The sequence below is a fragment of the Cebus imitator genome, unplaced genomic scaffold, assembly GCF_001604975.1.
Source record: "Cebus imitator isolate Cc_AM_T3 unplaced genomic scaffold, Cebus_imitator-1.0 Scaffold3, whole genome shotgun sequence".
NCBI classification, from domain to species: Eukaryota; Metazoa; Chordata; class Mammalia; order Primates; family Cebidae; genus Cebus; species Cebus imitator.
The window spans coordinates 14552075-14568670 of record NW_016107318.1 but is presented as its reverse complement, the minus strand read 5'-3'; the positions used below and the strand labels follow the sequence as shown (position 1 = coordinate 14568670).

The 16596-nt window shown below is 44.5% G+C and overlaps 1 protein-coding gene and 1 long non-coding RNA gene across 4 annotated transcripts in view; one reads left to right on the top strand and one right to left on the bottom strand.

The window, feature by feature from the left end:
- The window catches only part of IL12RB2 (interleukin 12 receptor subunit beta 2), an 88888-nt gene extending 77062 nt beyond the window's left edge, over nt 1-11826 (top strand). For all 3 annotated transcript variants that reach the window (XM_037739930.1, XM_037739928.1, XM_017532331.2), the window contains 3 exons: nt 3770-3860; nt 5683-5782; nt 11046-11826. In XM_037739930.1, coding sequence (XP_037595858.1) covers nt 3770-3860; nt 5683-5782; nt 11046-11588 — 734 coding nt within the window. In that variant the 3' untranslated portion in view covers nt 11589-11826. The remainder of the gene's footprint in view (nt 1-3769; nt 3861-5682; nt 5783-11045) is intronic.
- Nucleotides 6417-16272, bottom strand: LOC119471835. Its single transcript, XR_005200932.1, has 3 exons — nt 16151-16272; nt 11899-11903; nt 6417-6427 (listed from the first exon to the last, which is right to left on the bottom strand). It is a non-coding gene; the product is annotated as an uncharacterized LOC119471835 (long non-coding RNA).
- Between the last annotated feature and the right edge of the window lie 324 nt (nt 16273-16596).

Sequence of the window (16596 nt, the reverse complement as noted above, 5' to 3'; positions counted from 1 at the left end):
GTCTTACTCTGTTGCCCAGGCTGGAATATAGTGGCATGATCATAGCTCACTGCATCCTTGAAATCCTGGGCTAGGCCAGGCGTGGAGGCTCATGCCTGTAATCCCAGTACTTTCGGAGGCCGAGGCAGGTGGATCCCAAGGTCAAGAGTTTGAGAACAGCTTGACCAATATGGAGAAACCCTGTCTCTACTAAAAATACAAAACAAATTAGCCAGGTGTGGTGGCACATGCCTGTAATCCCAGCTAATCAGGAGGCTGAGATATGAGAATCACTTGAAACTGGGAAGCGGAGTTTGCAGTGAGCTGAGATGGCACCACTGCACTCCAGCCTGGGTGAAAGAGCGAGACTCTGTCTCAAAAAAAAAAAAAAAAAAAATCCTGGGCTCAAGTGATCCCCGTGCCTCAGCCTCACAAGTAGTTGAGACTATAGGTTCATGCCACCATGCCCAGCTCATCACCTCTAAACTTTTGACATTGTGCCTTTTGCAAAACCTTCCTCCACTACTTGTGAGCCAGTTTTCCATACTGTTCTCTGCTACACTGCTGTGGACATTGCATACACCCCTGTTTTCATATATATCCCATGTGAATTAGTCCATTCTCACACTGCTATAACAACATACCAAAGACTGGATAATTTATAGAGGAAAGAGGTTTAATTGACTCACAATTCCACAGGGCTAGGGAAGCCTCAGGAAACTTATAATCATAGCAGAAGGGAAAGCAAACACGTCCTTCTTCACAAGGTAGCAGGAAGAGAAGAATGAAAGCCAAGTGGGGGAAAGGCCTCTTATAAAACCATCAGATTCTCATGAGACTTCACTCACCATCATGAGAACAGCATGGAGGTAACTGCTCGCATGATTGAATTACCTCCCAGTGGGTCCCTCCAACCACATATGGGTATCATGAGAACTACAATTCAAGATGAGATTTGGGTTGGGACACAGCCAAACCATATCATTTCACCCCAGACAGCTCCCAAATCTCATGTCCTCACATTTCAAAACACAATCATGTATTTCCAACAGTCCCCCAAAGTCTTAGCTCATTCCAGTAACAGTCCAAAAGTTCAAGTCCAAAGTCTCATCTGAGACAAGTCCCTTCCACCTATGAGCCTGTAAAATCAAAAACAACCTAGTTCCTAGACACAAAGGGGGTATAGGCATTGGGTAAATACACTCCTTCCAATGGGAGAAATTGGCCAAAACAAAGGGGCTACAAGCCCCATGGAAGTCCAAAATCCAATAGAGATTTCATTAAACATTAAAGCTCCAAAATGATCTCCTGCCTAGACGCACTTATGCCTAGTATTCCATTATTGGAACACTAAGTATGTGGGAGTTATTTATATCCTACTGCTTAAGATCATCACCAAGGTCTGATTTTTCACTCATGCAAAAATTAAAAAATTTGCAACCTCAGGCATAAACGGGTTAATTTGATGTCTCACATCAGATCATGCTGATGCAAGAGGTGGGCTTCGACATCCTTGGGCAGCTCCACCCCTGTGGCTTTGCAGGGTATAGCTCCCTCCCAACTGCCTTCATGGCTTGCATTTCCATCTTCATGGTGCAGGCTGTCAGTGGATCTACCATTGTAGGGTCTTGGAGCATGGTGGCCCTCTTTTCACAGCTCTACTAGTGAAAAGGGACTCTATGTAGGGGCTTGCACCCCACATTTCTCTTCCACACTGCCCTAGTAGAGGTTCTCCATGAGGGCTCTGCCCCTGCAGCAAACTTCTGCCTGGGCATCCAGGCACTTCCATAATTCCTCTGAAATCTAGGTGTTCTCCAAATCTCAATTCTTGACCTCTGTGTACCCACAGGCCCAACACCACATGGAAGCTGTCAAGGCCCGGGGCTTGCACCCTCTGAAGCATCAGCCTGAGATGTATGTTGGCCACTTTTAGCCATAGCTGAAGCAGCTGGGATGCAGGGCACCAAGTCCCAGGGCTGTACACAGAAGGGGGGGTCCTGGACCTGGCCCTGAAAGCCATTTTTCTCTCCTAAGCCTCCAGGGCTGTGATGGGAGGGGCTGTCATAAAGGTCCCTGACATGCTCTGGAGACATGTTCCCATTGTCTTAGTGATTAACATTTGGCTCCTTGTTACTTATGCAAATTTCTGCTGCCAGCTTGACTTTTTCCCCAGAAAATAGGGTTTTATTTCCTATTGCATCATCAGGCTGCAAATTTTTCAGACTTTTATGCTCTGCTTCCTCTTGAATGCTTTGCTTCTTAGAAATTTCTTAGAATACCCTAAATCATCTCTCTCAAGTTCAAAGTTCCACAGATCTCTGGGGAAGGTACAAAATACTACCAGTTTCTTTGCATAGCAAGAGTAACCTTTACTCCAGTAAAATGTTCCTCATCTCCAACAAGTTCCTCATCTCCATCTGAGACCACTTCAGCCTGGACTTTATTGTCCATTTCACTATCAGCATGTTGGTCAAAGCCATTCAACAAGTCTCTAGGACTCTCCAAACTTTCCCACATTTTCCTGCTTTCTGAGCCCTCCAAGTCTCTAGGAAATTCCAAACTTTCCCATATTTTCCTGTCTTCTTCTGAGCCCTCCAAACTGTTTCAACCTCTGCTTTCACCCATTTCCAAAATTGTTTCCACATCCTCAGGTATCTTTACAGCAGTGCCCCACTCTCTGTGGTACCAATTTACTTACTGTATTAATCTGTCCTCATGCTGCCATAAGGACTTACCTGAGACCAGATATGTTTCCTGAGTGAGGCCTCAGGCAACTTACAGTCATGGCTGAAAGGAAAGTAAACACATCCTTCTTCACAGCAGTAAAGAGAAGAATGAGAGCAAAGCAGGGGTAAAGCCCCTTATAAAACCAGCAGATTCTTGTGAGAACTCACTCATGTCATGAGAACAGTAGCATGGAGTAAATGCCCCCATGATTCAATTGCCTCCCAGCAGGTCCCTCCCACCACATGTGGGGATTATGGGGACTACAATTCAAGATGAGATTTGAGTGGGGACACAGCCAAACCATATCACCATGGCATTGTGGCTTACTCTTTACATGTTCACACATCTGTGTCCTACACTATATTCATTACTTGTTTAGACAGCAGAGCCGATATCCTATTTATCTTTGTATCCTAGCACCCAACAGAGCCTGTTGCATGGCTAGTACTCAGCAAGTGCTGGATGAATTAATGGACAATTCCAACAAGTAGTAAAATGCTGTAGTTCTTTTCATAGGAAGGAACAGGCACAATTTCACATATTTCAAAAATTTCATAATCACCCTAGCTAGCTAAAGACTTATCCCATACTTTGCTAAAATTGATAGCTACTGTTTCTTGAGGACCTCCTATCTTCAGACATACTGCCATGGGCTTTAAATATACCATCTCTGATCTTCATAACAACCAGCAAGGTACATGTCACCGTTCACATTTTATAGATCAAGAAACGGAAGTCCACAGATTACACATCTGTTAGTGGCAGAGCTGGGACTAGGGCAGGACTGCCAATTCACAACGTGCTTTGCATTCTGTACCTCCTTTCTTTCTGCCCCTGTGAGCGGGAGGAGCCCTGTAGGGCCAGAGCTCCTCTTAGAATCATAGAGTTGGCCCCCCTAGGGTCGCATTTCTCATACTGCATAGACAGAAATGAACTGATCTTGTTCCTGAGTACAGCTGCCCAGGAGCTGTGGGTAAAACCCAGAGGGCTCATACACCAAACAGGATTTTGAAATGTTCACTGACAATAACTCACTCAGTCACAGGATTCCCTCACTTTTCAGGTAAAGCCAATTGGATGGCGTTTGTGGCACCAAGCATTTGCATTGCTATCATCATGGTGGGCATTTTCTCGACACATTACTTCCAGCAAAAGTGAGTTGGTTACATCTGCCAATTTGGTAAATGAGGTTAAAAAATGGTAATAGCTGTTGCTGCCATGGGTCAGGGAAATGAATACTGAGTGGCAATTACTCCCTGCCCCAAGGATATAAGCCACAATATTAATGGTGTTTATATCTGGGGATAGAATTGTAGGTGATTTTAGTTTTTCTTGTTTAACTATATTTTCTAAAATTTCCTTAGTAAATACGTATTATGTTTCAAAGAAAAGATTTTTAATGAGTTGGTTATTCAGTACGAAGTTTTCTTCAAATGCTGTGTAAAGTAAGAGAAGAGATCAAAATAAAACTAACTCAAAGTCATTCTACCAACCACTGAACTTGTCCAACAGGCTGCACATTTATTGAAGATCTAATGTGTGATAGATACTTCAAAGCAGAGCTCTCTTTAGATAGACTTTGAAACAGTTTAACTCAATAGGAGTCAACTAGGATCACATACGTCCTCTTCACAGAAATTGTGAAGATCAGTTACAGGGCAGGCTAAACTACCTTTAAAAACAAAAAAGAGAGAGGGCTGGGTGTGGTGGCTCATGCCTGTAATCCCAGCGCTTTGGGAGGCTGAGGCAGGCAGATCACGAGGTTAGGAGATCGAGACCATTCTGGCCAATATGGTGAAGCCCCGTTTCTACTAAAATACAAAAAATTAGCCAGGTGTGGTGGCATGCACCTGTAGTCCTAGCTACTTGGGAGGCTGAGGCAGGGGAATCACTTGAACCCAGGAGGTGGAGTTTGCAGTGAGCCGAGATTACGCCACTGCAGTCAAGCCTGGAGACAGAGCAAGACTCCACTCCATCTCAAAAAAAAAAAAAAAGAGAACCCAAAATGCAGCGGCTTAAATAATACTTTATTTCTCTTCCATATGATGGTCCTGAGGTAAGATGTCCAGATTGGTGGGCAGCTGCGCTCCACAGTCATTTGGGGACCCAGTTTTCTTCCATCTTTTTGGCATACCACCCCTTGGGCATTGTCCTCATCTGCATGATCTCTATGAGATCACAGACACTGCTGCTCATATTTCTCTGGAGAAAACCTAGTCACATGGCCACATCTCTTACTTCAAAAGGCTAGACAAATTGTAAAGCACACTTAAAAAAAAAATCAAAGCTTATTAAAGCCAAGTCTTTAAAAATGTTTCATATTTGTCTTGAACTTAAAAAAAAAAAAAGAAAGTCTACATCACATGCATTTATAAGAAACGTTTTTAGGATTTTTCCCTCTACATCATAAAAGACCTGTATTTCCTCTTACTGCCAAATACAACCACTGTTAATAGATATTTCAGATATTTCCCTATAATACTTTTTCTTGGCATTTTTAACATGGTTATGTTCAAGCTATTTATACCACTCTGAATCCTTTTTTTTTTTTTTAACTCTTTGCATAATTTACCTGTCATTACAAACTCTTTGTAAATATTCTAATTAACTAAGTAGCAAGGGTAGGGAACATGTCATCTTCAATGTTCAGCAGGCAGCATGGTGCCGGTCACATATTAGGGGTTCAATCAATGTTTGTTGAATGGAGGCATAGCTGGATACTGATAGAGTGCTATCAGGTTGATCAAAAGTTCCATGGTTTATTTAGCAAACCCCAAGTGGCTGTGTTGTAACTTTACAGAAAACTACTGTAGCCTTGGACGATAAATCACCTGCCTTGGACGATACATCAGTGTTTACATTTTACTTATTTATATACAGAAGCAGCCCTTACAATGAAATTACTGCACTGAGAACCTGTGCTTCCATGCCACTGTGTCACACTTAAGCAAATGTCACTGTTTTCTTTATCTATAGGGTAATTGTTCTCCTAGAGGCCCTCAGACCTCAGTGGTGTAGCAGAGAAATTCCAGATCCAGCAAACAGCACTTGCACTAAGAAATATCCCATCGTGGAGGTAAGGTATAATGCCTCTGTGGTCAGTCATTGGGGTTCTGGTGATCGCCACATCTAAGTTTTCCATTGTAGTTACAAGGAAGCCCAGGTGCTAAGATCATACAGTTGAGCTGAAATTATTCATGCTCAGCTACCACTGAGTCATCACTCTCATTTTTTTTCCTGAACTTAAGAGCAGCCATGTGCAGGAATCTTCTGAAGTTTATAATCATAAGACTAAAAGCCCCCTAGCTTTTTATTCCTCAGGATGCCTCACATTCCCCTTCTCACCAAGCTGCTCTCCTGTTCTCCTCACCTAACTTATTTCAAAAGAAAGCAAGATTTTTTTTTTTTTTTTTGGCCATTTGTTGAATACTAGCCTGAGCATTGACTCATCCAAAATTCAAGAGAATTGAAGATTTTGATTTTCCTATCTGAGCATAGAACAGATAAATAGAACTCACACTATGTTGGTTTGGGCAGGAAGCCAGTATATCATTCCATTGTGCAAAGAAAAGGTTTTAAAGGAGAGGCAGCTCAGCTGGCAGATGAGAAAGCAGAGAGTAAAGGAAATGAAGGAGCTGCTGAGGCCCAGGAACGGAGGTGAGAAAGCTCACAGTGGGCAAGATGGGCCATCCCTGGTGGAGGGTCTGGAAGTTAAAAACATCTGAATATGAAGACTACATTTTTTTTTTTTTTTTGAGACAGAGTCTCTCTATGTCACCCAAGCTGGAGTGCAGTGGCACGATCTCAGCTCACTGCAAACTCTGCGTCCCAGGTTCAAGCAATTCTCTTGCCTCAGCCTCCCCAGTAGCTGGAATTGCAGGTGCTCACCACACCAAGCTAATTTTTTTTGTATTGTTAGTATAGACAGGGTTTCACTATGTTGGCCAGGCTGGTCTTGAACCCCTGACCTTGTAATCTGCCCAAGTGCTGGGATTACAGGCATGAGCCACCGTGCCCTGCCACGAAGACTACATTTAAGGGGAGAAATAGGAGACAGAAGTGGCAAGCCAATATTCCTCCCATTGTCTGAGGCTTTGACAGCTCCAGGCTCCTTTTCCAAAACCTTGTAACGCTTTTCGCCCAAGATACTTCTCTTTAACTACCCAGTGTGTTCTGTCACCCATACCTTTCCTCAGGCCAGAAGCCAGTGGTCCATAGTCTTAGCCTCTACTCAAAAAATAAAATAAATAAATAAATAAATAAATAAAAGAGCGGATCCCAGTCATAGCTTCCTTAGGAATTTAAGTCACTACAGTTTAGTGCCTTTGAAATCAAGCCTGGAGGCCACCCCTGCCTCTGCTGCTTACTATGTGTGTGACTCTGAGGCAACTTGCCCAACTATCTGGGCCCAAGTTTCAGCTTCCATAAAACAGGAGTTGACAATATCATTCTTACATACCACTGTGAGGATCAAATAAGATGCCATGTAAAACACATTGGACATACAAGGCAGAGGTCATTCACCCTCTTCCTGGGAAGACACATAATTTAAGTCTCCTCCAAGGGATTTTGTCCCTGTCAAGTTGCAACTGCAAGAATAGTGATAATAACAGCAGTTTGTGTATATATATAATATACAGGTTCTAAATTTATATATTTTATATATTCTATGTCATATAATAATTATATAATATTATATATTCATTATTATAATTTAGATATATTACCTTCTATGTACCAGACACTTTTGAAAATATTTTTGTATATTAACATTTAACCCATGCAACAGCTTTATATGAGATTATATGATTATTATCATTTTTCATATGAGGAAACTGAGGACTAAGTAACTTGCCCAACATTAGCGAGTAAATGGCGGATCCTGGACTCACAACCAAGCCAGATCACTGCATTATACATTGTAAAGGATCTTTTATCACAGGGCGAGGAGAGTGTTTTTTAGCAGTCTACACCTCTGAGCTGAACGGACTTATTAGAGAAAGTAAGAAAGGAGGAAGGTGAAAGAATTGGTACATGTACACCTAAAGTTGTGTAGCATAAGAATGTTCATTGCAGCATTATCAACAGAAGCATAATGGAAAGGTCCACCAGGGGGCAGATTAAACATTTCGGGTACATTCGTACAGCAGGATATTAGGCAACTACTAAGAAAATGAGATAGATCTATATTGCCTAAAGATCTCGAAGATACTTAAAAGTAAAAAGTGCAACATTTATAACAATTGTCTAAAGTGCGTTCATTTATATAAAAATGAGGGCGATTTTATACACACTCATAGATCTGCAGCATGGGCACAGGATATTTCTGGAAGCCCACTGATACATATGAAATGGGTAAAGGGAGGGGGCTGAGAGTATGAGGGCCACTTAATTTTCATTACATAGTCCCTTTGAACTTTTAGAATATCTTTTTTTTTTTTTTTTTTTTTTTCTTTTTTGAGATGAAGTCTTTGTTGCCCAGGCTAAAGTGCAATGGCGTGATCTCAGCTCACTGCAACCTCTGCCTCCCAGGTTCAAGCAATTCTCCTGCTTCAGCCTCCCAAGTAGCTAGGATTACAGGCACCTGCCATCATGCCTGGCTAAGTTTTGTATTTTTAGTAGAGACGGGGTTTCACCATGTTGGCCAGGCTGGTCTTGAACCCCTGGCCTCAAGTGATCCACCTCCCTCAGCCTCTCAAAGTGCTGGGATTACAGGCATAAGCCACCATGCCCAGCCTCGAATATCTTAAGAAAACTATGTACCTATATTTTTTTTTGCAAAAATAACCAGTGAATTAGAAAAATTTTTTAATTAAGCAGTTTAAATATGGCCTTCAGAATGAAGGCCTTGAGATGGCCAGTGTGCCTTGACCCTTGAAGGAGGTGGACTGTTTTTAGAAACCAAACTGCTCTCCTGGTGCTAGGCAGGGGCAGACAACAGAAACACAATAGTGTGTCCTTTCCTTCCAGCAAATGTGCTTTGAGCTTTCAGGCCTTCCATCCCCTACTGTTTCTTAAGATGTGGCTACAAAACCATGTGCCCTAAAGCTCTGGAGGAAAAGGCCAAATCATAAAGGGGATCGCTGGAGTGTTATCTAGCTTGTAAAAGCTTAAAATAGTGGCATGAGGTTCCTGAACTGATAGTGGTTTAAGAGGCCTGCCTCCAAGGACTTGCAAGCCAGAGGGCCTGCTTTGTAAAAGACGGGAGAAGCAGCCTCTCAGTGTTGCTGTCGCTCTCATGATGGCAGAGCAAACGCCTCACCTTGTGAAAACAAGCCATTTTCGCAAGCCATGTAATCTCTCCCACATCTGCGGTAGCAGCACTTTGGCAGCTCAGCTTCCCAGAGCTGCCAGCTGTGTTCCAAGCCAGACCAACGTGCCAGGGCCAGTTTGAGCAGTGATCAGAAAAGAGCAGGCTCCCTGAAGTGAAACATGCACATCCTCTAGCTTGGTGGGGCCCTACATGGAAATCTGTTCTGAGACAGTGCCGTTGTTCACCTTCCTGACACTTGTCTTGCCCAAGGCAAGGGAGGGGACGTCAGAAGATCCAGACCAAACCCCTCTTGCACAACTTGTCATTGAAGAAATCAGAGAACTGCGGCCCCAGAGAGGTTGATTGGGTATTCCCAGGCTACAGTGTCAGAGTTGGGACTAGTCCCCAGGGTGTGCCTTGTCCCAAGGCTATTTTTTGTCATCCTACTCCTCCCAGTGCACACATGGCTTACAGGTATGTAAAGAAAGCGACAGCACAAAGCACAACATGCCAAGAATCTAATGGGTTGCTTCACTGAATAGGCATCCAGGGGAAGGGACAGTCACCAGGGGTCTCATGGAAGGGGAAGGTGTCAAGCAGGGGACAGTGGAAGACACACAGAAAGAAGACTGGGGGCTGGCGGTGGAAGCAAAAATGTGTGGGGCACTGAGAGAAGGGCGTGATTAGTAAGACTGGGACGGTGGCTGAAAGAGCAGCTTCTGAAGAGGACCGGGAGGCTGAGGAAGCACAGGAACCAATTGCAGGGCCAGTGCTAGAATCCTGCCTGTGCATGGAAGCTGAGTCGACAGAGGCTCTGGACCTCTGCTTGGGAAATATCAGACAGCCAGTGTGTGGGATCTTTCTAGGATGCAAGGAGACCCCAATTAAAGCCCAGTTTTTAAAAATGTTAATAAAGTGCCCAGGACTTAGACTCAGGAACTGGCAGCAAGTTCGGAAAGGAAAGAGGTACTACATTGAAGAGCTGGGCACTGGCAGGATGCTAAGAGAAAACAAGGGAGAGAATTTATTAATTAACAAAAGTATAAGCTAATTTTGTCTGTTACAAACAAAATTAGCTAAAGGCAAAAAGGATAAAAATTTCTTCTAAAAATGTTACTCCAAAGTAGTCTTTTTTTTTTTAATTTTTACTCATCTGTGTGAAATAGGACAAAGTAGTCTTTCTTAAAAGTAGATGTGACAAGGATATTACCTTGCCTGAAATCTTTCGGTAGTTCTCCCAACGTCCAAACCCTCTTGCATAACGTAAAAGGCACTGTGTGATGTGATCGCTTCCTATTTCTGAAGCCTTGGGTTATCAGTCATAAGAAATAACGAGCAGGTTCCAGAACACACCAGTCCTCCTTGCCAGCACCTCCCTACCTGGAAAATACCACACATCTCTTAGGACTCAGCTCTTGTGTCCCCACATCACCTGTTTTAGTGTGACCCTAAAGGCTTCCTGGCCTCCTACCCCAGACAGAAGTCTCAGCCTTTCCTTTGCATCTCTGGTGCCCTCTGTCCTCCAGGAAAAGCAAGTAGTATAGCTTGGTTGACATTAGAAACGGGGCCGGGCACGGTGGCTCACACCTGTGATCCCAGCACTTTGGGAGGCCAAGGCAGGCAGATCACCTGAGGTCAGGAATTCTAGACCAGCCAGGCCAACATGGTGAAACCCCGTCTCTACTAAAAATATAAAAATTAGCCGGGCATAGGGGTATATGCCTATAATCCCAGCCACTCAGGAGGCTGAGGCACAAGAATCACTTGAACCTGGGAGGTGGGGGTTACAATGAGCCAAGATCGCGCCACTGCACTTGAGCCTGGGTGACAAAAAAAGAAACAGGTTAAAAGTTGAATGGGGTAGTGAATCACTCACTGGCTGGTTGAGAGGAGTCTCTGACTCCTGCTCCTCTGCCTCCTTGACACTGTTAACTGTTTCTCTTACCTCACAAACTCCAGTGCCCACCATGTTCCAACCAGGGCTGAGGAGGCAGTGCAGGTTGTGAGGCCTTTGGGAACCTTGGAGAAATAGTTTGCTAAGGTCGCTTCTATAGCGTATGAGCCTCTTCCTCCTCCTTTCTCTCAGGAGAATACACAGCTGCCCTTGGACAGGCTCCTGACAGACTGGCCCACTCCTGAAGACCCTGAACCCCTGGTCATCAGTGAAGTCCTTCATCAAGTGACCCCAGTCTTCAGACGTCCCCATGGCTCCAACTGGCTACAAAGGGGAAAAGGAATCCAAGGTCACCAGACCTCTGAGAAAGACAAGCTGCCCAGTGCCTCAAGTCCACCACCTTCAAGAGCTCTCCCAGCTGAGAGGAGACAACTGGTAGATCTGTACAAGGTGCTGGAGAGCAGGGGCCCTGACTCAAAGCCAGAAAACCCAGCCAGTCCTTGGACGGTGCTCCCGGCGGGCGACCTTCCCACCCATGATGGCTACCTACCCTCCAACATAGATGATCTCCCCGCACATGAGGTGCCTCTCTCTGACTCCCTGGAAGACCTGGAGCCTCAGCACATCTCCCTTTCTGTTTTCCCCTCAAGTTCTCTTCACCCACTCACCTTCTCCTGTGGTGATAAGCTGACTCTGGATCAGTTAAAGATGGGGTGTGACTCTCTCATGCTCTGAGTGGTGAAGCTTGAAGCCTGGAAAGTCAGTGTGCCCCCAGCCAGCACAGTCTACCCCAATTCTCCCAGCCCCAACGCCAGCAGTTGTCATCTCTGGGTTCCACCATCAGTCTGCCTGCAGCTAGAGGACAGGCAAGCCAGCTCTGGGAGGTTCTTAGGAACTGGATCTTCACACAGATGCCTCATCTTATTTTTCCCAGGGCCTTAAGATTACATCCTTCACCATGTGGACTTAGAAACTCCAACTTGAATTCCTGGTAACTTTCTTGGCTATGCTGGCCAGAAAGGGAAAAGAGGAGGAGAGTGGAAACCACAGCTCCTAGCAGTAACGGCAAACAGTCCAGAGGACCATTCATGCAAAGACTATTTCTAAAATCACCTGCTACGTAGCAGACTGTACACAGCAGATCAGCACTGTTCAACAGAACTTCCTGAGATGATGGAAACGTTCTACCTCCACACTCACTGGCCAATACAGTAAACACTAGGCACACGGGATGTTAAACACTTGAAATGTGTTTAGCTTGACTGAGGAATTAAATTTTGATTGTAAATTTGAATCATCACATGTGGCTAGGGGCTACTGTTTTGGAGAGCACAGCTCTCGATGGCTCCTAGATTACTGGGAGCCACCATAACAAATCAGCCTAGTTCTATGGATGAGGACATAAAAGACACTGGTAAACACCAGTGTCAAAGGGCCCACAAGGTAGTCATGAGTGGTTTTATTTGTAGAAGTCTAAGAATGTACCTTTTTCCTAGTTGTGCTGCTTTATTGTTTTATTTTGGCTTCATCCCTTTCAGTGAGTCAAGGGCAGCTGGATGGTGAAGAGCTACCATAAACTCACTATAGGACCCTGAGCCAGCCAGCATCCCCTCTGAATCTCAGGTGTCTTGTAAAGGGCTGAACCAAAGGCTCTCTGACCCCTTGTTTCTTCTCCTTTTTGCTGTAGCAGGTGCTGCCTTCAGGACCAGGGCTGTCTCAGGGTCTAAGACCCCAACCTCCAAGGTTACCCTCAGAAGTTGTCTGTCCCCTGTTCCCAAAGGCACAGCTTTCACGCCCCAAGAAGACTTTGAGCTGGCCCTCGGACAGCTCAAGTTGAGCCTGGAAGATAACTCTCTTATCCACAGCATGGACTTGGAACGTGATCCATGTTTTGCTCTTTAAAGCTGTGGCCCCTTGCTTGTTACCCTCCCTGGCGCATTGCTGCCTCTGGCTCTTCACCATAGGCACTTCTGCCAAGCTGGTGGAGAAAAGTCTTTGTCTAAACTACTAATAGTGCTCTTCTCAAAAGAACAGGATAAAAGATCCAAAACACTTTTTCTTAAATTCCTGTCAAGCCTGGGGTCTAACCCCCACCCCTTCCCACACAAACACTGGAAAAGAGATGGCTTTGCCATCATCCTCTAGATTTTCTTTTTTTTTTTTTTTGAGATGGAGTCTTGGCCTGTTGCCAGGCTGGAGTGCAAGGGTGCAGTCTGGGCTCACTGCAACTCTGACTCCCTGGTTCAAGCAATTCTCCTGCCTCGGCCTCCCGAGTAGCTGGGATTACAGGTACACACCACCAACCCAGCTAATTTTTGTATTTTTAGTAGAGTTAGGGTTTCTCCATGTTAGCCAGGATGGTCTCGATCTCCTGACCTCGTGATCCACTCACCTAGGCCTCCCAAAGTGCTGGGATTACAGGCATGAGCCACTGTGCCCAGCCTCTGGATTTTCATTTAACAAAATACCTGTTGCAAATGTGTACTTCTTTCCTAATGTGCGGCACTAGAAACTTGTCCATACAGAGCCCAGTCTTGTATAAATAACTGTTCTTGCGCTTTAGGTTTACCAGATTTCCCCCAGAGATCTAAAAATTGAGCAATGGACAGTTGCTCTGCTTCTTCATGTTGAAACTCTTGATACATCCTTGTTTCCTGCAATTCCAAACTTAACATCGATAGTTTTCTCAGGCTTTTTTTTTTTTTTTTTTTTGAAAAGTTCCTTCCTTTCTATTAATATTTTTTTTTATTTAGCTATTATTGTGGGGCACCCCCAAGGGTTCCTTTCCTCTCAGCATCGCTGTAGCTTGCCTGCACCCAGGACATGCCCTTGACTGGCACAAACCATGCCAGACAAGGCCACCACCTCAGAAATGGACCAACCAACTATCTTTTGGCAATGGGAACTAACTTCACTGTTTTCTTACAATACCTGGTTTTTCCTATCTTTGGTTTCCTTTTGATGACCCGTTATCCATCTCAGCCACTCTTCTCCCCTCTCTCGTGTCCACAACGCCCCATTTAACAAGTCTCCCATTTAACTCCAACCCTTTTTTCCCTTAGAGTCTCAGATGATACTGCAACTCTCATTTGTCTTCCCAAAAAAAGATTTCTTTTTTTTTAAAGGAATCCTTCCTTGACTCCTAAAGACTCCTATGGATGCTGAGGCCTCCTCAGCATGAATTCCAATACTTACTTTCTCTGTTGGACTGCAAACAACTTGAAAGCAGGCACTTTGGCAGTGTTTCTCCAGCACCAGCATCAGGCCTGGTCCATAGTAGCTAGCAATAAAAAAGGAAGCATCATGAACCCGCAAGCATCTGTAAAAGGTCTCAATTGATTTAAAAAGTTTTTATTTTGCCAAGGTTAAGGACACACACTGACACAGCCTCAGGAGGTCCAGAGGACATGTGCCCAAAGTGGTTGAGGCACAGCTTGGTTTTATACATTTTAGGGAGACATAAGAGATCAATCAACATATGGAAGATGTACATTGGTTGGGTCTGGACAGGTGGGACAACTCCAAGTGGGGGCTTCCAGGTCATAGGTAAATAAGAGACAAAAGGTTGCATTCTTTTGGGGTTTTGATCAGCCTTTCATTAAATACACAATTTACATGTAAGAAGGAGGTAGCTCAGGTGAGCAGAGGGATGATGCTGAGTTCTGTCTATACTTTGTCCCACACCAGTGGAGATCAGCTATGGTGAAATTCAACAGAACTGTTTTAGGGTAAAGATCCTGAAGCCCTCGAAGGCAAATTTTGACGAAAGTAGACAGTTTCTTTTTGAGGTGGGAGACATTGGGAGGCAGGTTTGCCTGATGCAGTTCCCAGCTTGACTATTCCCTTTAGCTTAGATTGATTTTCTTTTCACAGCAGTATCAGCTGCCACTGCTTTGTCTAATTCTTTCTAGTCCAGAAGCTAGCCCAGCTGTGCCCACTTCCTCATTATTGGGACAATTGTTTGCATTTGCTCATTTTCCTTCCCAAACCTCATTCTACCCCACTGTTTGTTGACAGCACCACTGTGAATGCACAGAGGGGTGTTTCTCGTTTTAAAGACATATTTGAGCATGTCCTTGGCAGCTACTCTGCCAGATAAGGTGTCCTCTTTCCATGAATGACAGAGGATGGGTAACTCTGCTCTGCCTTGTCCCAAGTGGTTTTCACAATCTGCTCTTCTCCCTCTTGCCCCCACAACACTAGTAAAAACCCCAAGCCAAGTTGCTAGATTCACCAGGTTTGGGCAGAACTCACCAATGTAGAGTCAGACTTTCATTTCTCAGGAAAATTGTCAGTAATTTCATGGTGTGATAATGTTGGAAATAGGTTTGTAATGTCGGGAAGAATCCACACCGAGACAATGGATTGCTCAGCAAGGCTACTTTTACTACCAGCAGGAAGGGTGCAACTCGCCGGCAGTCTTGCCACGAGAGCACACCTGAACAAAGGAGACAGGGATATTTATAACTTTCATATCCTGATGCAGTTGCCCTACTGCTGTGTCAGTTTTCATTGGCCAGAACGGGACCTCACATTCTATGTTTCACCCGATTGGCTAAAAACTTGAAAATTTCCTGAATAGTTAAGGGGGGGAAAGAAGACAAGGAAGAAGATGAGGAAAAAGAGGAAGCTAGTCAGGAGAAAGGAGGGTTTCCAAATAAGGAATGGCATGCACCAGGGTTTGGAGCTTGCTCAGTTCTGTTCAGACAAGTCAGAGTGAGTCAAGGTAGCTGATTTGAAGAATATATATACATGAGTATATGTTTACACTAATAGCGGATAATGGCCATAGAGCAAGAGACTGTAACTCCTTATAATGTAGTCTAATATAAAACTTTGAAGAACTTTCCCATCTCTCACATATAATGATAAATATTGGTTTTCATCTATGGTTGCTGGCTCATAATGTCAGAGGTGTTTGAACCAGAGCGACTCCATCTTGAATAGGGGCTGGGTAAAATAAGGCTGAGACCTACTGGGCTGCATTCCTAGGAGGTTAGGCATTCTTAGTTACAGGATGAGCTAGGTCAGCACAAGACACAAGTCACAAAGACCCTGCTGATGAAAGAAGTTGTGGTAAAGAAGCCAGACAAAACCCACCAAAACCAAGCTGGTCATCCTCACTGCTCATTATATGCTAATTATAATGCATTAGCATGTTAACAGACACTCCCTCCAGTGCCATGACCCAATAGGGTCTAAAAGGGGAAGAAACTCACAGCTCTGGGAATTGCCCATCTCTTTCCTGGAAAACTCATGAATAATTCACCTCTTGTTTAGCATTATCAAGAAATAACTTGGCTGGGCTCGGTGACAGCTATAATCCCAGCAATTTGGGAGGCTGAGGTGGGTGGATCACCTGAGGTCAGGAGTTGGAGACCAGCCTGGCCAATATGGTAAAACCCCATCTCTACTCAAAATACAATATTATTAGCTGGGCGTGGTGGCGTGCGCCTGTAGTCCCAGCTACTCGCTGAGTAGCTGAGGCAGGAAAATTGCTTGAACCCGGGAGGTGGAGGTTGCAGTGAGCCGAGATTTTGCCACTGCACTCCAGCCTAGCACCTGGCAACAGAGTGAGACTGTCTCAAAAAAAAAAAAAAAAAAAAATTAGCCAGGCATGGTGGCCTGTGCCTGTAATCCCAGCTACTCAGGTGGCTGAGTCAGGAGAATTGCTTAGAAGCTGGGAGGTGGAGGTTGCAGAGAACAAAGATCATGCCATTGCACTCCAGCCTGGGTGACATAG